Genomic DNA, 26,132 nt, shown 5'->3' with positions numbered 1-26,132 from the left:
CACTGACCTGAGGGATCCTTGCCACTGTATGCACACCTTTTGTTTGCAGTATTTTGGCTTCACTTTTGCACAATTTGAAGAGCTGAAAATACACCGTCCATCTTAATATGTGGACATGGATGAAACCTAAAGCAGCATCTTTTTACCTGGTAGAATCTAACCATCTTGGGCCTTCTTGACTGTGACTCACAGTTTTAGAAAACACTTGGGTTTAAATATTTAGACGAAGTTGACAGTTTGTTTAACACAAGAGGAAAACACCAGTCTAGGAAGTACAAGTATTTTGTTTGACTTGTTGACTCGCTTTCCCAGCCATTCTCAGCCCAAAGGAGCCAGCCAATGACAGCATATTTGTGAATGACAAGGCAGTGCTCCATTTGGAAAATAATATGAGCATAAATGTATTTTCCCCTCAATGCTGTCTGGATTATGCTGAACTAACAACTGAGCAATCTGTCAATCCAAGTCATCAGGAGGATATCACTGAAAAAACACTATAAACACTTGTCTGAGTATTTAATAATAATAATAATAATAATAAATTTATTCATAAAGCGCTTTCAAAGTGCTGTACAAAGATAAAATCAACTTGACAATAAAAACATCAGAGAATCCATAAACATATACAAACATACTGAAACAATAAAAAGAACATCAGTAAAACAAACAATTTAAGACTCATATACTAGAGAAAACAAGTGGATCTTCAGCTTTGCTTTAAATACATCAATGGAAGATGCCTGCCTGGTTTCAACAGGTAGACTGTTCCACAATGTCGGTGCACAGAAGGAAAAAGCCCGTTCCCCTACCGTCTTATTACACTGGGATACTCAGAAGCCCAGTCCCCTGGGAACGCAAAACACGAGTAGGGACATACAGGTTTCACTCTGGTGTAACCTTTCAACATAAGTCTTACATGTTAGATTTTACTTCTAAGATTTGTTTTGGGGACTTTACGGCAGTGTGGGGGTTAGCAGTCTCTAATCTGTGCAGGGCCTTTCTGTGTGGAGTTTTCATGTTCTCTCCATGCATGAGTGGGTTCTCTTTAGGTATTTTAGTTTCTTCCAACAGACCAAAAACATGCTTGTTAGGTAAACCAGTGACTCTAAATTGCCCGCAGAAGTGAGTCTGGCTATATGTCTGCCATGCGATTGACTGGCAACCAGTCCAGGGTGTACCCTGCCTCTGGCACAATGCCAGCTGGGATAGGCTCCGACCCCCTTGACCTCGAACGGGATAAGCAGTGTGGAAAATGGATGGATGTTTTTATCACGAAACATCAGTGACATTGACCTGTAAGCTGTGCAGGGGGGAGTGCTGGGAAGTAAAGGGAGAACGGTGAAGTTACGAATTGGAACTATGAGATGGGAAAATTTGTCAACCTCTAGCAACAAAACTGCTTCATGATGTGTCGTCGAGGGACGACCACAGCAGACATACTTCAGCACCACACTTGGAAATTGCTACTGGCATTAGCATCACGGTAGAGTTAAATCCATCATGATATTTGGATAGATAAATGAAGTTTACTACAGTGATTTTTTTTCTTTATAGTCTACATTCCAGGTGTTGTCTGCCCCCAACCTTTTTCCAACATCATCAAGTCAGTAGTCAGTGATGAATGGATGGCTACCTCAGTGTATTTTGTCATGCCAGTTGCAGTCGGTCAAGTCAGGACACTGATTTATTGCTCTGCGATCACCTAACTTGACACAGCAGCCATCAAATCAGACACAAAGGCTGTGTTGTCTGATCCTGGCTAGGACCCCAATCAGGGAGGTTTATTCTCTCAGAGTCATGAATGTTAGAAAACAAAATTTAATGTTAATCAATCATAGAAGCGGTGACACGTTTCAGCTTGGACCACAGTCTCAGACAAAACTATTTCATCCATAAAGACCAGATGCCAGTATGGCTTCACTCTATTCATGCAAACGTGGGGATAGTCTTGGGTTTATGAACTGATCAATACTTGTAAATGAATGCATTTATAGCTTCTGACTGAGTAAAGCACTTCATTTAACTAGTCAAACACATATTTAAGTAGAATAAGTGGCATAAATGGGAGCCCACTCCATTTCCAAGCTTTAGCGAGCAGGCTTACCTGGTTGCAGATATTAATGTCGACTCCATTCTTCAAGTAGTCCAAAGCTTTCTCTAGGTTCCCGGCTCGAGCTGATCGCAGGTAACAGGCGTTTACATCCGTCTGTGGAGGACACAGAGAGGAACAGGTCAGATTTAGTTTTATCTTCACTGTAGTGCATTTATAATAGAAGAATAGAGGGCATGGTGATCAGGGAAATGCATCATCAATTGCAAAGGTTGTTTAAAAGATGCAAAAGTGAATGAAATAATCAAAAACAGCAATGACATATTTCCTATAACAGAAATTTTCCTCTAGGATATTTATAGTTTTGAACAAAATATAAAAAATGAAGCAGTATTAGTCAGAATTGATTGTTTGAAAATCATAGAATCCCACTGCAATCAGAGATAAGATAACTAAATCCTTTAAGGCCTCTGTGTTATCAGCTGAGTAGCGTAAAATCTGTACGCCAAGCGTTTTGAACTACAGCCAAAACAGGAAAGGAGTTCAGGTTTGATAGTGAAACAGCGTGGCTGTCTCCTTTAAAAGGCCAGCTTAGCTCAACATCACATCACAAGACCAAGAATAACCATCCCACCAAATCCAACCTACAACCCAGGGATTTACTATATCTGTTTGATAAGAAGGATCTATCTGTGCCAACATGTGTCCTTTACATAACAATCAAACTCTGGCATGAAGCTGCAGGTCAATATGCAGCAGAGCATTTAGAGGGAAATAAAGAGTCAGTTTATGGAGGTAAAACAGAAGAATTTATCTGGTGGTGTAATGTGTGTGCTTATATTTATAATGCTTAAATCAGTCTATTTAATAAGGTTATAATGAAATCTGGAATTAAGCTTTCTAGTGAAATAGTGGAACTGTTAAAAGTTAAATGTCTCAAAAGCCTTTAGTGTACTGGAATGCATTACTTAATTGTACTCATTTAAATTCCTTAAAGAAGCCAAAATAACAGGTTTACATTTTTGTTTAAAGTTTATGTGAGGAGATTTTAAATAGTTATGAAACAGACTGGGATCCAGGATGCATGCTATTGGATTTTTGCAAATATTTGATATTCCAAATTCAATATTGATGAAACTGAAAATAAACGAGGTTCAGACCTAAACCTTCAGACTTTGTAACACACTTCTAACAAGGGTAAGAAATGAGGATGAACACAGAAAAACCCTTTAGCAGACATACTGCAGATCATTTGGTCCTGCCGAAAACTCCACCAGCAATGTACAGCCATGATATGCAATACTATGATATCTTTTTTTGATATCATGTTTTCAAATGAAGCAATCTGTGTTATTTAAGTACCGCAATTATCTAGTAATTTACAAGAATAGGGTGGTAATTACCTTGTAATAAGGCTGCATTTTACCAAGTCATATCAAGGAAGTATTAACCTAGAAATAATGTTTTTATTATCAAGTCATTCCTGTAAAATGCAGGGTTAGGGTTAATGTGGCAGTTCACTAGTAATTAGGTGGTATTTTACCCTAACCATCTAACCCTAATCCTTACTCTCTTAATATTGTGACAATTCTCTGGTAATTATGTGATCTTTCACACTAACCTTAGCCTTTGTAATATTGTGGCAGTCCTGTGGTAATTAGGTGGAATTAGACATAGAAGAAAGTTTAGTAAAAATACATTTATTAATTAATAAATTGATATTTTTCTATACAAGTTACTTATAATTCCCAGGTAGTGAGTCCTTCCTGAATAACTTTTTGTTCTTATTTGGGGTAAATTTTAGGGGGTTAGGTTAAAGTTAGGATTAGGAGTTAGGGTTAGGCTAAAATACCACCTAATTACCAGAGGACTGCCACAATACTTCCAATGAATTATTTGATAATCATTACATTATTACTAGATAAATACTTCCTCAATATTACTGAGTAATTACTTAGCAAAATGCAGATTATTACTATGTAATTACTATCTTGTTCTTGAAGAAATTATAAGATCACTACCACTTACTACTATAAGATTACAGGGTATTAGGGCCCACTAAAATAAAGTGTTATCAACATGTGCATAGTTGAATTAATCCATCAAAGATAGCAGGAAAACTCTTGGTTGGTTTCAAGTCAATGCCAATGTGTTTGAGCAATCGAGACAAGTTGCAGAAGTTTGCATGCAAATTGTGATCCCTGGAAGCAAGCAGTTTCCCAATATTAGGCATCTGAGGCTTCTGTTTTAGTTGTGATCAATGATGTTTCAGTTTTACTGATCTATGGAAGTTAAAAAATCCAGTATTGTGAAAAACCCTCCTGTGTTTACAGCTATTTTTGCTTTTTGGATGTTAGAACACAAAGTTCATTTTTCTGTTTTATATCTACGCTGCTCAAGCTGCCATGCTTATGATAATTGTAAAATGATGTTTAGTCCAAATAAGGTCTGAAGACAGAATGAAAGAATAAAATGTGAAGGTTTTTCTCACACTCATGATTGAAATCTACAGCATTTAAAGGCAGACTCTGGATAGTTTTGTTAATTTTTATCAACTCATCTCCTCTCTTGACTGAAGTAGTGAACAGACATTAAAAAGCAATGTTTGGTAAGGTTTTCGCTGGAAAGTATCACTGAACTATCAAGCACAGAGGGACAAAAACAGAATTTTATGGCAAGGAATAGACCAGAAAAGCTCCTCTTCTCCCTATAAACAGCTGAGACCACAGCCATTAGCAGAGGAGGATTATCACATCCAGGCATTATGCCGCACAAACACTGGACTGGTTCCTGACAACAAACTGGTGGCTCTAAACAGCCAAAAATTATTGTTTATGAACATTTTGGTGCATTTTTCCAGGAGGCAGCGTATCTGGGCCAAACAAACAGACTGTGCTAACACCTACAGCATGCACCACCCTCTGTGACTAACAGCTACTCTAAAGACGGCAGCTGCAACAAAAACACAGCAATTTGCAGCAAAACTGGTCACAAGTGAAGACACGCAGCACTATAAAGCTGAGCAGAGGGAGCTGAACATGCTGCGTCTGCATGTGGGAGGATTTCAGGGTGTGGCTGAGTGGGTGAATGGATGCATGCAGGGGGTTTGTGTAGAAAGAGAAACAGCGCGTGTGAGAAGCAGAGTGAATCAGAGTTTGTAGAGGAGGCAGAGGGTTGAAAAATTTAGGAAGGAAAGACAGACAGAGAGGCAGACAAACACGGAGAGAGCGTGTCTACAGTTTCATGATTGCAGTGCAGCGTTGGAGTCTGCCACACCCGAGTATCCGACGGGACACAGGGGAGGAACTCTCCAATTACCCTCTGCTCATGTGCCCATTAACCTACAATCTTTTAGACAGCACATGCACACAGAAGAAGGCATTTCAGACTGAGACAGACTTAAAGTGTTAATTCAGCTGTCATGTGTTGTCAGCTTTACATTAAGACTCACTTATAACTCAGCTTTCACAAGCAGCTAAATGAGAAAATATGAAATACACATAATTCATTAAACTTTGGAAAAGATAATCCATCATTTTAACTCTGAGTTTTGTTTTGCAAGCTTCATAAGGGCCATCTTTTCCTGGATATTTCCTCTTAAAAATAACAATGCTGCAATTCAATTGAAGTTGTTACATATTCAGCTGTCAGGATAAATTGCAGACCCTTTTCAGGCCAAAAATACCCCTCAATACATCTTTGTCAATGACAGAAAAGTACCGCTGGTTGTATGTACAGAAAAAAAGATATTTTTGTTAAATTTGTTCTACACTGCAAAATATAAAAGACAACACAATCTATGCCACTTAAAATGGAGTTTTAAGACATGAGACATGTAGCAGTGTGATCATTTGATGGTTAAAAACTTTTTATACAACAAATTAATAACTGCATCATTGTCCCAGAAAGACTGTAAGTCCATCTGTGGACCAGGATGTGCATCTTAGTTCATTACCTTGATGCTAACACATGACAGAAATTACTTTGCAATGATAACACAAGTGCATTGCAATGCTAACGCCTAATGGAAAGTGCATTGCAATGCTAACACAAAATGGAAAGTGCATTGCAATGCTAACAAATATCAGAAGTTGCATTGCAGTGCTAATACTTAATGGAAAATGCATTGCAGTGCTAACACCTGATGTAAATTGCATTGCAATGCTGACACATAAAGGAAATTCCATTGCAATGGTAACACATAATGGAAATTACTTTGAAATACTAACATGTAATGGAAATCGTATTGCAATGCTAACATTTAATGGAAATTGCATTGCAATGCTAACACATAATTGAAGATTTATTGCAATGCTAACAACTAACGGAAAGTGCATTGCAACTGCATTAGCATCTCAATAACAGTAATTCTAACTTGAAATTTGTCCCGTTTACTTGATTGTTTCCCATGCTGAGAAAGGCCAATGCTGGCCTCACACAAAATGACTTCTTTAAAGATTTCATAGTCACAGACAAAAGTTGGAATAAAATCATGAGAGTTTTTCTGGTGGTCATAAAACTCAATCTCAGCTGTTTCAAGGCAGCCTTTCTTCAGTCTTGGTGTGGCAAACGTGTAATATTCCCGTCTTTAGTCTGGTCTTAAGGCTATAACTGGCATGACCATCATCAACAACGAATCAGAGCGCTCCATCAGCACCAAACAGAAGGCTGCAAGATAGCATGGCAGGATATAAAAGAGTGCTGGGTTCTGGTGGGGAAACTGGTAGAAGAGTGCAAGAATGCCTCTATGACATTACATCAAATTTGCTGTTTCTTTTTTTTTTTTTCTTTTTTGTTTTTTTGTTGTTTTTTTTAACAAAACACTGCACATGCAACGCCAGCTGTGGCCAAATGCTTGATTGTTCTCTGGCCAGAACTTGTTGTTGTGAATTTCCACAATGTGCATGATGGGAAATATTCTTAAAAGGAATTTAAGAGTCTTGCAATTACAATTCCTAGTCTTTGCAAAATCATTAAAACTAAAAACTTAGTTACTTGCAGACAAATTGTCGAGGGATGTAAGATGTTAGACTTCTTAAAGTCTTTTATCAAAGTTCAGTAGTGTAAGGCCAGTATAAGTTGGTTTCTAAGCTTTTCTACAGTCTGGAGCTCTGTAAGTTGTGTCATGCCCTCAGGCTGATTGTAATAAGCCCAGACGGCCTAGTGGTTAGGTCGCACCCTATATACACAGGGGGGCCAGGGTTCAAGTCAGGCCTGTGGCTCTTCTATTGCATGTCATTCCCCTCTCTCTTAACCCTGTTTCAAGCTCAATCCACCGTCTTATTCCTCTAACCTTTAAAAAAAAAAAAAAGAAATTAGCCCAAATGATCAGCAAATCCATGTCAGGACACTATTCAGTCATTTCAACAACAAACGTGAGAGAAAGGGTATGCTACAGTGTTCGAGCAATAGACAAGGCCCTGCCAAGATACTGCATATCAGTGCATCAGTGCATTCACCTTTGTACAATAGACAAATACTTTTAAAAGATAATCTAGTTTTATGTTGATCTGATGAAATGATCCAGGCTTGTGGCGTGACGGGACAAAGCAAAGAAGAGTCTGGCATGTTTCAGACGGTGGTGTCATGCTCACTGCACCATGATCTGTGTTATTGTAGACTGATTGTCGACTAAAGCTGACCGCTGAGCTCATTTCCCATTCACTGAATAGATCTTATCTGAGTTCATCTTCACACAAACCCAAACACACATGGGGAGTGTTTTTAGAGTCAGCATTCAGTGTGTGGGGGTGGACATCAACCAAAACACACTGTTAATAGTTCTATCAAACATTTCTGTCACAATCGTTGTTGCTTTTTTAACAAGTTTCCCTCATTTTCTTCTATTTTTGGGCTTTTTTGCCTTTATCCAGATGGAATAGTTGATAGAATTGGAAACCAGAGAGAGAGAGAGCGAGAGAGAGAGAGAGAGAGAGGGTGGGGAATGACATGCAGGGAAGAAGCCAAGTGGTAGGACCCAGGCTGTGTAACTCATTTCTACTTTCGCTACACGCCAAGTTTCCATAAATGTTGCTATGGTTTGCAATGCCCCCGTGCATGTGCAGACGACTATCATTGGATTACTCTGACATGGAATAGCTTAAATCTAGCTGATCTTCTCAGCAGATACACCGCCTTCATTCAGGAAAGATTTCACTGATGGTAAATCCTCTCTTTCTCTATAAAACCCCTTCAATTACCAATGCCAAAGGACCCTGGCCCACATTCTCTGATCTCAGCTTTTACAGGCATCATAACATCCTGCAGATGAAGTGCTAAGCTATTAACTCCTCTGATACATGATCCTTTATAACAGCACACCCACACTCAATAACCAAGAGAGAGATTCACACTGAAGAATGAGTAAATAGGTATAATTGTCAAAGGTTATTGGATCATTTTCTTTATAAAGGTACAGTCCTTCACTCCTACCGGAAATGGATCTCTTCCCTTGGATAATTAGCTCTACCTCATTGTTGAATTAAATTAGATGCTTCATATAATAATACAATAACGGAAAGAAGCAGCTTAAATATATGCAGTACGTTCATGTGCAGTATGTAAATCCAGCCTTCGTTATCTGGTGAAAATCAAGACTCGGCCTTTATTTCAGCCAGGCTCAGTCACGAGAGGTTTGGAAAACATAATTAAAATTTCCTTTCATCATTATTAGGCATTTTCTGAGGGTGGTAGTAACCCTCATTGGGCAGATTTCCGTGGAGGTCTCTTAAGCCCTGAGAAGGGTTTAAGGCAAATTGCCAGGCCTTTTAAGAAAAAGAGGCTGCAGCTTGGCTGCTCATGCAGAAACTTCATCAGAAATTGCAGTTTAAGGAATCCTACTCTTAGATGATTGTCTTACTAAAGCATAGTGAAGTCCGGCTGAGGCCCAGTGTTTTTTGTTATTCAGAGAGACATTGCAATGTGAGGAAAAGTGTAACCTAACAACAGCTTGCCTTTGTTTTTCTCAAACCATGACAGGCCAAAGAGCTATGTAGCATTATCTTTTTGCTAGTCTTTTTTTTTTTTTTTTTGCTAGTCTTATAAAGTTGTTTTGCGCTGTGCCCAAGCGCAATTGCTCATCACTTTCCTCTCCCCTACTGGTCCGCTTTTACAATGGTTACATCAATTCATACCAGGGCACATGTATGTTTTTGGGCTGAAACAGGTGGCCCATGCATAATATTGGTTTGCAAATCTGCCAAGAAGAAGAAAGAAGAAAGAAGAGACAGCGATGGCAACGACTTGCATTAACACTTACATGCTCTCTGTGCAAACAAGAGTCTGTCCTGCGAGCTACTGTGGATGTTTAATCATTTTTATACGCTAACAACCATCATCCTACTTCCACATCTGCAGTGCAGCTTTGGGGATGTAACCCATGCTGCGTGGATACAACAGATTAAAAATAGATAGGAGACACTGAGAATTGCTTTCAACTCTACTTGAGACAAGTAACCTGTACTCAAACCTGGTTGCATTCACATTTCCCAAGAACACATGCCTGAGACCACCTCTTCCAGCAGATTTTGCACTGTGCCTGCAACAAGTACATTTGTGTACAACGATTTTTTGATATATCTATTGCTTGGAAAATATTTCAAATTCATCTGGGTAACCTCCCATACAAAGCATTTAGGAAGGGCAGGACTTTTGAAAAAAATCCTTGGAAGGTTATTGGAGAAACATTCTGTCATATTCATTAAAGGCCAATCAGAGCAACAAGACAAAATAAGGCAGTAGGCATGCACTTAACCAGTAGTAACCTGAGCTCATCAGGCTGCCATTGCCACAAACAGTGGAGCTTGTTGGTGGACAAAACTCAAGCTGAGGGAGAAGTGCAATCTGCCAAGAAAGGCCTTAAGTGTGGTTCCTTGTTCTTGCTTTGTGGCCCAGTTCAATAAAAAGCAGCTGCTGTAGCTACATCCAAGCTAACCGCCAGCAGCCATTTTATTAACCAGCCTACAATGAAACTAAAACCCAACTGTAACTATCCAAACACATGCTGAAGCCCGTCAGGAGAAGAGCAAAGCATCTTTTTCACCATGAAAAGTTTTCAGTGCAATTCTTTGCTCTTTCTAATTAAAGGAATGTGGTCTAGTTTGGGTAAAACTGTTGCTATAGCTACATCAAAGCCAAATGCTACACCAGAGGTAGCTATTGCCACCAGCTTCTAGTACAACTAAACCTTACCTGTAGCTCCTCAAATGATACTGATTGATTAGATCTGATTAGATCTAGACAGACATGAGTCTAGCAAATTCAATACGTGAATAATTCCTAAAAACACCTGCAAATATTTCCTCTGTTAATAATGTTTCTGGCTGCATTTACTGAATGAATACTTGAATTAAAAAATTAGTCTACAGAGCATGAAATTGCATAATATTACAATCTCCAGTTTCATTTAGCAGCTTTTGTCCAAAGTGAAGAACATTTGAGAGGTTGTACAGCACCAGTAAAGATCTAGACTCCAGACAGGAGGAAACAGTGTCAGAACAGTAAGTACCACCAAACAGCTTCAGGTCTGATGACAATGTGATAATGGCCACCTCAAACTCAGAGGGACAGTTACAGGCTGAGATGGACGTCTTTGCAGAGCAGAGCAGGCAGAACTGTCTGTGCCTTTAACACCTCCAACACTAAGGAACCGGTCGTTGACTTCCGAGAAAGGACTTTCCAGTATTCCCACTCTGTCAGTCAACAACCAGCAGATGCCCTGAGACAGGCTCACCTTCTAACCCAACATGAAGCAATCTTCTCCAAGTGCCAGCAACACCTCTACCCCAGAAGACTCTGCAAACTTCAAGTCCACTGGTCAGTCCTCAATGAGCCGTAAATTAATTTGAGCCTTTATAGATTTGACCTTTCTAATGCGTGTGGAAATACAGAAATCCGTATCATGAACAGGAAAGGCCTGAGGTGATATGCACATACATTCTATTTACTATATTTTTCCATGATAACAAGTAAAATCATTATTTTCTTGAGATCTCAGCAGCTTATCCTGTTATCTTGGCTGTGTTTTACTTGAGATCTGGTTAAACACAAGTGTTGTCGTTCCTCTTTGAAGATTCATGCTGTGCTTTGATGCGTGGCCTCTTTTCACTTTGGCTGAGTAGTTATACATAAGTTCAACCCTCGACAGCCTACAGACCACTTTGTTTCCATTAATTACTAAAAAAAAAGGTCAGGCTACCGCTGAGCTTCTCATATTTACTACTAGAGAGGTGCCTTGGGAAAGCTCAGACAGGAAGGATGCGGCCATTAACTGAAGCTGGCTTCAATTCAACTGAATTTGATAAATTAATTTAACTGTTTAACCGTGCATATCTCTTGTTGAAAGGACTGAATTGTTAGGGCTGAACTACATTCATATATCAAAATCCACATTGGATAAGATGAATTTGTGAATATTGTCACACAACAAAGCCTGGAGAGTTAAAATCTCAGTGTTAAACATTTCACAGTTGATTTTAAGCCCCAAACTGTAACTTAAACTCCATTCTAAGTTAAATGACCTCCAGTGTTGGAGTTATTTTGCAGTGTTGATGCAATCAGTGTTTATTCAACTATGCACTGCACTTACTGTGCACTGCCATGTCTGGGAGCAGAGTTTTCCCATCATGCATTGTGTGTTTCAATATTATTAGATTTTTTTTTAATGTATCTGTTATGTTTAGATGTCACCTGTTGTAGAGTGAACACTGCTGGGATTTCTATGTTGGATATGTTGGACACATCTGCACCATGAGTGAAGTTATCCACCGAGTTACCAATATTGCACATGTGACATGAGGGGATCTAAAGGAAAGAGTAGTGAGCCTATTCTTATCAAAGGGTGTTTCCAAAGCCAAGGTTATAATAGTTTTGGATTTTTCATGAGTGTTAATTTTTATTTTGTTCTTACTGTCTGTGTTCAATTTCATTTTGGTTTGATTTTTTTTTCTGCTGGTCTGTTAGTTGCAAAATGTTTTGATTTACTTTAGTTTTTATTAGTTTTAGTATTAGTTTTTCAAACAGAATACTCTTCACTCATCTTTCTATTTATTTAAAGATGATGTTTGAATACAACTTCAGACATACAGCTACCACTGTGTGAAAGTCTAAACCAATCAAATCAGGCCATTTTACATTCACCAGTGTCAAAGATTGAAACTAAGGATATTATGTCTCTATCTTTTTTTGATTTTATTTAGTTTTGGAGGTCCACTATAAAGTTTCAGTTAGTTTTTTGGGGGTAAGGCTTATTTTTCCATTAACTAGAATTATTTGCACATTTATGATAGCAATATTTTTGTAATTGATCCACTGACAGAGTACATTTTTAACTCTACAGCGAATTCTTTAGCTAAAGTAACACTGGTTAGTGTTAAGAAAAGTCAATTTTCACTGCAAAAAGAGTCAAATCAACTCACTGTGGTGGTGAAACATAGACACAGTGAAAGTGTCAGTTTTAACTCTGACAGAGTCAGTTTGACTGTCCAGGATTTGCTCTGTACATTTGTGGAATTTCAAGCAGACTCAATAGGCCTACCTCAGCTGAATTCTATTTTCTACTCTCATCTGAATGAAACCACAGCACCATGTTCAGTATCACAGTATACTCTCAGAAATAAAGGAAAAAGAGAGGATAAAAGGATCTGAGAGATGGAGAGAAACACAGAAAGCTTAGCAGCCGTGTTGAGTACCACCCCTGCAGTACATGCGTGTTCATGTGCTCACAGGAATGTCACCGATAAAAGTCCACAGAGGCCACACGACCACGCCAGAATTAGAATCAATAAAAATGTCTTCCTGTTCATCTGAGTGTTTATGCCTTCATGCTATTCCTGCCATCAGCCAGCACTGTAATCGTCGCCGGCCTCTCGGGTTGCTGCGGCTCGTGTACGATACCACGTGGTCGGTCAGTGTGAGCCAGGAATGCAGTTGTCACAATGCTGTTTATCACACTGTTCCTGTGTTGAATGAGAGCTGAAAGTCCTGATAATTAGATTTATTATAAAGAATGGGGAGAATATTCATCTGCAAATTCAATTTACAGCCTTCGTGACCAGCATTGAAGTCAAATATTCACTGTCAGCTACAAAGCAGGCACAAAACTAGAAATAAAACCAATATTTACGTGTCAAAATGTCTCATAATTTCATTTCATGGTTTGTCAAAGGCTGAGGAAAAGCCTCGTGCAGCATTGGGTGAAGCATCCCTCTACTGTAACTTTATTTATCCTTCAGAGATATGTAGAGAATGCTGCAGACGCTCACACAGTCACAGACACTCCTGCTGTAGAGCAGCTCTCTGCAACGCTGAGACGGTCTCACATACCAGCAGACATCTCCTCTGTTTTAGTGTACAGAAGCACATACTGACAAAAAGAGACGACAAGAGACTGCTAGGATTCATTTTGGACATCAGCAAGTCACACAGAGGTGTCAGATTCCAGCTAATGTCCATGCTAACACCTCATTAATTACTGAGCTACTGCAGAGGGCTAGTTAGCATGCCCTGTAAATCACCAGCTAGCTTTTCTGTAATGAACAGACACACCCATTACCAAAAGTAAAATCACATCATTGGATTCACTTCCTCTTGAGGTGTTTTCTTATTTCATGTATGAAAAAGCTGCAAAGACACTATCTGAGCTGCTATTAAACTGCTGCAGTTGAAGTGACCAGCTAGCTAAAACTGTGCATCACATGAACCTGATTGTCTTTCTTTAATTTCTGATCATCTATGATAACATTAGCGCAGTGCTTCTCTTACGCTGGGCTTCAAGGCACAAGGTCAATTACTATAAATAAAACCTATAAACACATGTTTTAGGATTAAAATGGCATTGCAGATTATCATAAAGGATTTGATTGCATATTTTTAAAGTTTGAGAACAGAACACATCCACAAAACTAAACTGACATGTCACAGTTTTATCATTTAATTTGTCTGATGTCCTGAACCGGTGTCTTGGTCGAACTAGTGTTGGATTACCTGGTGACACCGCATTGCTTGACTCCTTGTTATAGAAATTTACCAGTGCCTTTAGAGGTATCTGGGTGACCTGTAAAGAGTTTGAAGTGATATAAAATACATTCAAAAAGAGGAATATTTCAATATTTACTCATTCATTTAAGCCGATACCAATATATAAATGTAGCTCAGGCTTAAAACGTAAAGCAGACTTAATCTTACAATACCAAAAATTCACTTTTTAAGCAAATATCTGCTGATACTGTTATATCATGAGGATAATACCCATCATTCTTAGCAGTGGGACATTGACTGTAATTTGTGAAATCAAAAGCTTTCCTTGTGACATTAGTGTATCTAAAATCTGGCATTTTTATGAGGGTCTTTGTCACTGGAATTTTAATATAGAGACAAACATACTAGTAGAGACGTTGAGTCTCATGTTGGGTTTTGGTGAGCCCCAAAAGATTTCCAGGCTTCATAATGGGCCGCTTAAATGAGGGAAAGACTGGTCTAAAAATTTCATATCATTAATAGATTAAAAAAATAGTCAGCTATCACCTTCTTTGTTTCCATTACTGCTGCATTAACCTCCTCAGTACCTGCATGCACTTATAAGGATATCATTATTTTATTTTACCGTGTTTTATTTAATGTCATTGTGGGGATGAAAGTGAAAGTGTATGCAGCAGTAGATATTCTATTTTGTATTGATCTTTTTATTTTCTTTTTTATCTTCATCATCTAGGATGCACAGGTTGCAAAGGTTGAATAGAGTTGTACTGAATTGCATTTTGGGTTTCTCCATCAAAGTAATGACTGCTACTATGAGAACTTTTGAGATTACTGTCCAAAATGCCCATTTGAGTTTAAGAAATGTGCTTGAAATATTGGAATACATTGTTTTTTAGATATTTTGGGGAATTTGCTTGAAAATATGCAAGCATTTACATGAATTTGCTTTGATTTTTTGGGGGGCATTTTAGGAAATTTATTTGTACATTTTTGGGAGTTAGAATAGAAATTTGAAGGTTGGGACAGTCCCTTGAAATGTTCATAAATTTTCATGGGAATTTTAGGGAATTTATTCAGATGTTTGGATGTTTCCATCATTTTTATGGATTCTTTTTTTAAATATATATTTGGGGAATTTGCTTGAAAATATTCAGGAATTTGCATGGGATTTTTCAGGGAAATTTCTATTGGGATGTTTAGCTTTGATGATAAAGTTTTACTGAAAGATTTGAAGATTGTTTAAAGACATAATTGGGGGATTTTTATGGAAATTTGTTTGGATTTTGGACAGGAAATTTATGTTCAATAACAAGGCTGATGCTTTAACTTATATGAACCTACCTATCCCAAATAATTAGGAGAAATTAGAAAATGCTATCCAAACAAAAGCCCAGGTCTCAGGAGGTTAAACCACTGATCATTTCACTTACAATTACAAAAAACTACCTCACATACCAAACAGATCAGACCAGGTCAGGTATGGGAGCATCCTCCAGGCCTTCTCCCTGCTGACGCAGCCACCTCAAGTGTCTGGACTAGTCTACCAGGTCCTGGGCGTCCAGTATGTGGTGAACTGGATCAGGCCTGTATCAAGCAGCAGACCCTTCCTATCCCCACTCTCCTGAGCACATCAGCATTAGGCACATGGTCTTGCCCACAACTCCCAAAAATGCGCCAGAGAGAAGTTGACACAAAAGCACCCAGTCAGGCTATCAGTCGACATCCAGGTCTAAGGAGAGTATAGTAAGACCAGGAGGACCAAGAACCTAAAGACTGACTTTTGTTGCATGTGTGAATCCAGGTCTGTGGTTGAGCTCAGCCTCACACTCAGCGGATCAATGGATTACGCTGCCAAGGTAGGTAAACTGCTCTACAACTTCCACGCTCTCACCATTCACAGACACAGCATCCAAAGCATCCCTACTATTATTCCATACTGGAATAATGAATCTATCTAGCAGGACTTACTACAAAGTCTGGGTGTTTACGGTGACTGTTTTCAGCAGGGATGATGGAGACAACCGTCCTGCAGCTGCAGCCAACATAATGAGTCTGAATTCCACCAGCAGCAGTCAGAGCTGTTTTTTCAATCTTGCAGCACATTTTGACCAAATGTGATGTAAATACTACCCTTAACATAGACAGAAGAGCTACAGACTCGACCTCTCTAGCATCTCGTGCTCTCTGTCACATTGCTTTACACAGGAATGCTCACAAACACACATGTTCCTCCTGCTCCCATATCGTCCCTGCTTATGTTATAACAGATTATGTACACACTGCAGAAATACCATGGATTTTAAATGTCTGACAGTCCAGCACTAACTTTTAAGTAAACTTTGCTTTTCTTATGTCTGAGTTTTTATAATCAAAGATCTGTTTTGGCTTGTTATTGTCCTTGCAAAAAGGTTGCAAACATTTTTAGCCACATTTTAACCATTTAACTAAACATTGCTGCAGTAATGAGCTGTCATATTATCACATATGACTAGGTTTTCTTGCTTTATCGTGCAGGAATACCCATCTCTGATCTCCAAACAATGCAAAATACTAATTTTACATCTTTTAAGTTAAGATTTATCTGTGTAGGTTGGAAAAAGTTGCAAAATCACTGCATATCTGATTGGATACATCCTTGATTAGCATGAAACTGCTGCAGTAAAGCAGTCATGAGGTGGCTCTCACCATGTATCACTTATCACAAGGTTTAAAGAGACTTTGAGTTATCACAGGGACTCATGAAGGGCTTTTATATCCTTCAGAGAACATTAATTACAAAATCACAAACAATTCAAACCTTAATCCTTTCTTTAACTGATTTTTATGATTTAAACCACCTTTAGTCGCTCTTTTTTTCACCTTTTTCCAAACATACACAGAGCATGCGCCACTGTCCAAGGTCAGGTGTTTCCATTCACATCCCTGCGCTGCAACATGAAACTCCACGCTCTAATCACTTTATGTAAACACTCATATAAACACAATCAACAGGACTTTTAATATGCACTATCATATTAAAGCTGGTAGGATTGCCAACAGGCACGTTCTCTGACGTTCACTGCAGCAGAGTGGTGCAGCAGAGTTGCAACTCGTCCCATCAACGACCCCCCCTACGTCAGCCTATATCGTCCCATGTCTGGATCCACAACATTACAATCCTACAGGCTATAAGACCCACAAATCTCGTTAGCTTTCCATCAACGTGGGAGGAGAGAGTGAAAAGTAAAGTACAGTCACAGGAAAGACTTACTTCAGCCAGATAGTCTGCTGCCTCCTCCACTGCCATGTTTCTCAGCCTGCAGCTCAAAGTGTGAAACCTGAGCACTCAATCTACTGTAGCAGCTAGCCCTATAGCCTGGCAGCTAGGGAGAGAGGGATGGGGGGTAAGAGAGGAGAGGAGAGGGGGAGGAGAGGGGGAGGGACAGTCTGAATGTGTATGTACGAGAGAGAGAGAGAGAGAGAGAGAGAGAGAGAGAGAGATAGGGGCATTATGTCACAGCTAAAAATACCTGGCTTGCAGTGAGAAAGTCCAGAGCATGGAGGAGGGAGGAGGGGTGAGGTAGGGTGAGTGAGGGAGGAGGGGGGAGACAGATGAGTTCCGGCGTTAATCTCAGACAAACTCTCACTGGAACAACTCGGGATCAGAGGACAATACGCGGCTCGGAGTGAGTGTGCAGGCAAAGCACTGCTGCTACAAGGCAGACTGTTAAATTCACAGTTTTTCTGTAGCACTTCATATCTTAATTTGACTGAATTGAAAAGAAACAGGTGTATTTTTAATGTTTCTTTATATTTTGACCAGCATGGACTGCTTTAGAAAGTTTGAGCTGACCAGTCATGAGAGTTTGGGTCAATTATGAGCCTCTAAAGGGACAGGGGGCGCAAAAAAAGATCAACATGCGCAACATCATCTGATCAAGTAAAGTTTGATTGTAGAAAGAATATAATCCACGTCACTGGAAAGTTTCTAGCACTCTGGAAAGTTTCTCGTGAGCACTAGATAAGCCTGGTTTATACTAGGAATGCACGCAATTAGCAAGCTAAACAATTAAACACCGTTCCCTCTGTAGGCGGCGCCAGATTTGGTTATCCTAATTCTTCATATTCTTAACCAGTTCATCCCATCAAATGCCCTGTCTAAACTGAAGCACAGTCGCCTGCCACTGGTAGCTACAGTACTTCTGGCTAATGCTACCGTCATGCTACCATGACGCTAACACAAATGTAAACAACAGATAGCACTGCCAGCCTCTTGTAGGATCAGAGAAAATCAAGACAGAGAAAAATGTACACACCCGATTTGCCCATGACTATCCCATTGTTTGGCTCTGTTTCCCATGTCCTTAAAAAAATCTCTTTCAGCCAATGATCTTGCGTTGAAGTTTGTTTAACCATTTATTATGCAACATATTATGTTTGGCGTCAGGCTCCGACTTAATCACTCCTCAGAGATTTTACATACAGAATTTGAGGAGTGATAATATAACAGCTTTAACGCCCCAGTCGGGGCCAACAGGTGGATGCTGGGGTGGGGGTGGGTTGAAGGCGAGAACACAGCGTTGATCCAGGCCCAGCGTTGCAGCAGAGAAAGAGAGAGGAAATCTCGCAGCTTAAATAGCCCACTAGATAGGAGGATGTGAGTCATGTGATTTGATTAAGATGCACGTCAGGTGTGAACGACTGCGCTCAAGATGACTGGCGGAACTAACTTGCAGGCTTCGTTTCATAAAACACAAATATGTCCCATTTTTGAACATCTGTCCTGACTTTAGCCAGTGGGAAAACAGAAACAATGCACCATGCCTGCAACACTTTCTCCATTTCTGTCTGAATATACATCAATCAGACTGTTGCATTTAGCCAGTGAAAAATTTCCACACACTGGCCACTTTATTAGGTACACTTGGTCAACTGCTTTTTAACACAAACAGATAATCAGCTAATCACATCACAGCAACTCAGTGTATTTAGGCATGTAGACATGGTCAAGACGACGTGCTAAAGTTCAAACTGAGCATCAGAATGAGGAAGAAAGGGGATTTATGTGACTCTGAACGTGGCATTGTTTTGGTGCCAGACTGGCTGGTCTGAGTTTTTCAAAAACTGCTGAATTTACTGGGATTTTCACACACAACCATCTCCAGGGTCTACAGAGAATGGTCCCAACAAGGGAAAATATCCAGTAAGCAGACAAAAATGCCTCATTGATGTCAGAGGAGTTAGCCTGGTTCAAGAAAGGATTTTGGTTGAAATAGTTGGTGTTTTTATGGGTTCACACTGCATTGTGGGTGATTTTTTTTTATAATGAATCTATTCTATTTTAAATGAGGATACGAGTTTAATTAGGGGCATGACTGGTGAGTTCATACTGGTGTGTTGTTGTTTATCAGGAAGCTTAAGATCCAACACAGCTCTACCTGTGTGTCTGTTATAGGTTGATCTAAAGCTGGTTGAAAACAGTCTTCAACATAATGGCCACTGCAGACTGGCCTCAAAAACCCCCTCAGTGATGTCACCTAAGCTTTGCTCAATATTTCTTTAACAGTCTACTGTCATTCTCCACATGACCCTGATTTCTGACTCCATCCACAGTCTTATCTCTGAAAGGCATAAAGAGCAACCCCTCCCCCAAAATGTAAAAACTCATCTATATTTGCTACAAAGCTGCACATAAAACATAAAAGCTGCTGTCTGATAAGTATCTTGTGAAATATAGCCTATGAGCATGTGGACAGTCAGTGAATAAAAACTGGTTGTCTGATACCTTTGCTTCTATTGCTCAATAATTATGAACTACATCTCTCCTTTATAAGCCGTTTATTGGGCGTTACATGTCAGTTAACCTCAACAGATAGCTTCATTCAGAGCGTCCTGGCTGCGCCCCACCACAGTTAAGTGAACCACAATCACATCACTCTGCAGAGCTCCTTAGCCATTAAAAGGTTTATCACTTCCTCAGACCTGCAAACACACTTTCATGTGTAAAATTCCCCGTTCACGTGCCTTCAGATAGCCCACAAACAAATTAAACAATGACTCAGGGCTAATCAAATCACATTTCTGCCACTCTCTTCTTTTAAAGCACAAATTAAATTACAGTAATCCCATCAACATGTTCAGATCATGAACACTTGTAAGCACAAGGTCCAAAAATAGCTCATGGCAGATCTATTCAACACCTGATAGGAGAGTAGGAAGCAGAGCCTGAGTCATGACTGCGACAGATTAAAGGGTCAGTCCAGGAACGCACACTTTTCTTGTCCTTGAGCTTGACACTGAACGCCAAACTAATCACTACAGGCGTGTCAGTCTTATTAGTGGAACAACACACGTTTGACTCAGAGCTTCCTAGAAAGAGAGTCTGATAAAGGCAGAGTTTTTCAAAACACAGGTACTTCTCAGAACAGGTCTTTATTACAGGATAGATATTACTACAGGCCCATCTCCAACCTTCCCTTTGCCAGTAAAATCATAGAAAACATCGTCTACAATCAATTACACAATTACCTAACCCATAACAATCTGTATGATGTCTACCAATCAGGATTCAGAGTCAATCACAGCACTGAAACAGCACTGGTCAAGGTTATTAATGATCTAAAACTCAACAATGACTCAAAAAAACTCTCCATCCTGGTATCATTAGATTTAAGCTCCGCATTTGACACAGCTGACCATAGCATACTACTACACAGACTAGAAAACTACATATGCCTCTCAGGATCAGTCATTCAGTGGTTTAAATCATATCTACAAGACAGAACATTTTCAGTATCACTTGGCAATTTCTCATCAGCACATCTCAGTCAGGATTGTGGGGTGCCACAGGGTTCTGTTCTAGGCCCATTTTCATTCAGTCTTTACATGCTTCCCCTTGGTCCCATAATCCAAAAACACAATATCTCTTATCACACATATGTTGATGACACTCAACTATATGTCTCATTGTCTTCTGATAATCTCACTCCCATTAATAATCTGGTCAGTTGCATCGATGAAATAAACCACTGGATGTCACAGAACTTTCTCCAACTCAACAAAGACAAAACAGAAATCCTGATTGTTGGTCCACAAAAACAGAGACAAGAACTCCTATCCATTTCATCTTCACTTAAATTTTAAGCTCCATCACCAAAACAGCCTTTTACCACCTAAAAACATTTCTAAACTCAGGTCATTCATGTCTCAATCTGATTCAGAAAAACTGGTTCACGCATTCATATCCAACAGACTTGATTACTGCCCTCTATACGGGACTCCCTAAAAAGACCATTACCAACTCCGACTCATCCAAAACAGTGCAGCTCAAGTGGCTAATGTAGTTAGCTAGAAGGCTTTAAACTACCGGTTTCAACAAGGTTCTGAACACAGATTTCAGCACTGAATTAACAATTTTTAACTGAAGGGAATCAAACAAAGTTGGTGGATTTTTACACAGCTGCTTCAGGTCTACGCCAGGCCCATGACCACGTCATGACCATGTCTTGCCAGCGATACCCAAAAATGTGCCGAGGAGAAGTCATCACAAAGGAGACCCGTCAGCGTCCAGACCTCACGAGAGTACAGTAAAACCAGGGAGAACTGAAAGACTCTGACTGTTGTCTGGATGCTCAGATACCAGGAGAGCCACACCATCTTGCCAAGCAAACCCATCACACCTTGGGCAAGTCCAAGAGGACTACAGATTATTAAGTTAAGTTAAGTCAAGTTAAGTCATACTTTATTAATCCCTGAAGGGAAATTCACAGAGTCTGCTAAACAAGCTGATAGTCAAAGGTTCTTATATAAGGACACTGCAGTGCACAACAGTGCCTCTTTTAAGCTCTGACACCAGAGTATTAGGAAACTTATTCTCTTGTGATTTATTCTCCTATAACAGGTCTTAAGCTTACTGATATAACATCATATTTGTTCTCATAAGTAGAAGAAGATACCCTATAAAGTAACCTCTTTAAGCTGGAATCTGGATGAATCACTTCTGATGCACCACAGGAAATAGGGAAGTCTACACTGATGGGCTTTTGCAACATGGCGTCTAGCAGATCCGTTGCTAAAATAGCATATTTGATCTTGAAGGATTTTTAGCTGCACTTTTATGCCGATATCTTATTATAGAGATGGATAAATTATGATCATATGACCCTGATGGGAGCCTTGATGCCATCACTGCAGACTCCTTACAAGCCTGCCCCTGTGATTGAATTCAAGTAGAAGATTTCCCATATTCAAATCCAGTTGTAGCCTGTATATTTTAAGGAAATATCTGCGAGTATTTCATGTCTCAGCTCTGCAGATGGAGGAATGGTTCCTCTTTGTCTGCAAGTAGAGAAGAGGCATCAGAGTTAACGATCAGACCCCCTCATACAAGCTCAGAACACAGTCACAGGGTTAATGATCCGTCTTTGGTGTTTATGACATCTGTGAAGGGGAGGAACACAGGAGACAAGAGAGAGAGAGCGAGAGGGGGGGTTACCATAGCAACAGAGGTACCTAAATTCACCGTGATGCACCGAGTGCTCGAACGCCTCAGGGTGACTTTTTAATCTATAAGCACCTCGCACGGATTAACCTGTACAGTAAGAAAAATGTGACGGATTCTACCAGTGTCACGTCACATTTAAGACAGATGTTATAGAGGCAGTTTGGTCCATTTGAACCAAACGTGAGTGTTACTGTTTTCTTGTTTCATAGACTCGGCTTTGGCATATGATCCTGAAGCACAGAGCAGACATGTATCCATAACATTTAGTCCACTCAATTGTCCTGCAATTAAAAATAATGTTGTGGCATATCCCTGCAAAACCCGATGGACTGTCCAGATTCCATGTCCATCATTGAGCAGAGCTTCAATCTGAAAAGACTCTTCCAGGTCTGAGAACGGACAGACCAGTCAGCATCATTTCAAGACAAATGGCGGTAGCTACAGGCGAGGTTTTGCTGCAAAGTAAGCGATAGACAATGGCTGCCAGTGGAGCCATTAGCCTGATGTAGCTACAGCGGCAGTTTTACCAGAATTGAACATTTCTCTGTAGACCATAAAGTCATGAGAAAAGGATCTGCAGAGTCACAAAGTAAGTTAGTGTCTGTACACTGCAGAGCCAACCACAGAAAACCTCTGGGAACAGATGTCTTCTTGTGGTGTCAGCTCTGAGTCATGTGCTACGACAGCGTAGTCCCTACCTGGAGTCTGAATGTACAGTCAGTGTCTGTTAAAGGTGGTTCTGTTTGGGCTGTGATGGCCATGTGAAAGAGTCGCTAAGATAAAGAACATCTTTGTGTTGGCATGTGGGAACCAGTATAGAGGAGGGTGGTCCTGGGATGCCGAAGATCACAGATGAGACCTCTGAAGGCGTCATGGGACATGTCATTGATGTGGGAATGCTGCACGCAGTCTGAAACACATACATTCTGAAGGAAGTGATCAAAAACAGCTCATAGGTCGAGTGGAGGGACATGTTTACTCATGATACAATCTGTGCTCAACCTGTTTAAGTTAAAGCTATACCCCAACCTATAACAGAAAACATACTGATTGTAATAATGCCTACTATTTTCTTAACTTTCCCCATGAAATATGATTTATTTGTGATCAAGTCTCCTTCCCTCAGCATTCAAACGTGGCTAAATGCTGTGAAGCTGCCCAGTCTGTTCTGCAGTGTCATCAGATTTGACTCTCAGAGTACACTGTAGGAGGATATGACTACAAACAAAGTTGAAACTAGTGTTAGCTTTTCTGCTGTTTTCTACATTGCTCCAGCCTTTTTTAGTCTTTTGATCGTAAGCAAAGCACCTCATATCAATTACACAGCAGGTTTTTGGCCAGGTGCTTCATAACACAGTGACTAGTCGTACAACAAACTTAAAATACAGATTTTAATCACTTTAAAGGGACTTTAATGTCAAGCCCTGAATATGAAATATCTAAAACTAAAAAATGTAAATGTACTTTTTCACATGTTCACACTTTATAAATTGTCAATAATCATTTACAAGAAATATCCATCAGTTTTGGGCATCCTGTTTCTGATCCAGTGTCAAAGCAGTACTGTTCAGGTTAAAGTATCATTCCTCTGTCATTTAATCATTGTTTAATGGAGGTTACATTTTTAGTACTGTGACTATGCTCGCACTAGTACTGGCAGGAGTTCTCAACCCCCAAAATAAAGGTGCCAGAGACATGGGACCCCCACTGTACCTGAAGGTGGTTTAACACAGCCATGCATGTTTAACAATAGTCATGTGCAGACAAGGCTGTCCCTAAGGGGGGAGCTTTTTGGGGCCCAACCCAACTGGAAGCCCATGGAGGTCAGCAGAATCATGGTCCATTGTATAGTAAAGCTGTGATATCCATATTTTATATTTAACCTGAATATTAACCACTCTTATCGAAGCACCAAATATTACAAATATCTTTTTTATTTATTTGTGCTTTAGTGTATAACCCAATTTCTTAAAAATAGAGTTAAAATTTTTGTGGAAAAGGTGCGAAGCCAAAAATGGCAAAAACAGGTTAAAGTGGCAAAAACAGGCACAAAAAGTGGTACAAGGGGATTAAAATGTGGCAGTTATGGGTTAAATGTGCCAAAGAAGGTGGAAAATTTGGTGAAATGGGATTTAAAAGTAGGAAAAGGTGGTTTAAACGGGCAAAAAAAAGAGTTTACTGAGGCAGAGAAATAGGAAAAAACAGGCAGGAATGAGTTTAAAATGCCAAAATGGGTGGAAATTTGGTAAAGTGGGATTTAAATGTGGGAAAAAAAGTGGTTTAAATAGGCAAAAATTGGTTAACTGAGGCAGAGAAATGAGCAGAAAGTGGCAGAAATGGGTCAAACTGGCAAAAATAAAAATAGTGAACTGTGGTTAAAATGTTAGTAAAAAGGGGAAAAACAGGCAGGAAAAAAAGTGGTGGAAAGGGTTTAAAATGGACAAAATTTGGTTCAAAGAGGCAAAAATGAGTTCAAATTTGCAAAGACTGGTGGAAAAATGTGAAAATGGGTTAAATGGGGCAAAATTGGTGTAAAGCGGCAAAAGTGGGTAAAAAAAAGAGGCAAAAATTTGACAAAATTGTGCAAAAAAAGGTTGAAAAGTGGTGAAACTGGGTGGGAAAAGAGGTTAAAATGTGGCACAAATAAGTACTTTTAACACAATGAGGGAACTGTGCAGACCTACAGCTTTTTTTGATTACTTTAATTTCAGCACAAATCACTAAATGACCATGTTTTTATTTACCTGTAACTAATTTCATTGAAATATTTTCACAAAAATTTGTCAAATATACAGTTTGAAATGTTTTTTTTTTAAATTCTGCATTTTTTTAAAGGCATCTGGCAACCCCCCCTCTCAGTGCCTCATGACCCCCAAGGGGTCCCGACCCCCATGTTGAGAACCACTGCTGTAAGGGATGTCTCTTTGTCATGGCGGCCATCATGATGAGACACATCCTGCTGCAGTAATATAAAAATAGGGATTTCTCTGGCTTTGAAGACTGTTGGAAATATTTAAGGAGATAAAACCATTCTGATTGAACATGATTTGAAAAATACCAAATAACCTTCTAATAAACTGACCTTGATACTCTGTTTTTGATACTTGATACTCTTTCTCACTGCACTTTTTGTGGGCTTTATCCCTGCTCCTGTTTTTATTCTTACCTAAATGTATTCAGTGTTTGTGTATTGCTGTATTTGCAGCATCTTATATTGTTCTGGACGTTTGTAGTTTTGTTTTAAATCCATTATATCTCTTGGTTGTGCAAACTCTGTCTTTAAATGTGTATTATTAATTAAAAAGCCTGACAAAGCTCTCAGCTGGTGAGCTCATTAATTTTCAGGTCCTATACCAGACCCTAGTGGTCGTTTAGCAGTACTGCACCCACTGCAACAAAACAGACCAGCATGTGCAGAGTGATGACTCTCCTTACATGCAAACAATGACTTACTGTCCTGAATTAATGCTAAAAAATTAACTAAAACTGTTTATTACAGGATCGATGTAGTTATCAATATTATATAAAGCAGTGGTTATATAAAATCTATTTCTGTTGTTTGTGTTATGAAATCTGTGCAGATGGAGGAATGCACAGGTTGAGTATGTTGGTGTCTGTAAATGT

General features: G+C 39.5%; 1 protein-coding gene across 26 annotated transcripts in view; it reads right to left on the bottom strand.

Moving 5' to 3' along the window:
- Positions 1–26,132, bottom strand: part of LOC121528118 (ankyrin-3-like) — a 252,631-nt gene that overhangs the window by 128,612 nt on the left and 97,887 nt on the right. For all 26 annotated transcript variants that reach the window (XM_041815302.1, XM_041815297.1, XM_041815308.1 and 23 more), the window contains exon 2: positions 2,105–2,206. In XM_041815302.1, coding sequence (XP_041671236.1) covers positions 2,105–2,206 — 102 coding nt within the window. The remainder of the gene's footprint in view (positions 1–2,104; positions 2,207–26,132) is intronic.

This window comes from Cheilinus undulatus, linkage group 20, assembly GCF_018320785.1.
Source record: "Cheilinus undulatus linkage group 20, ASM1832078v1, whole genome shotgun sequence".
Taxonomy (NCBI): domain Eukaryota; kingdom Metazoa; phylum Chordata; class Actinopteri; order Labriformes; family Labridae; genus Cheilinus; species Cheilinus undulatus.
This window is presented reverse-complemented; position numbering and strand designations above follow the sequence as displayed.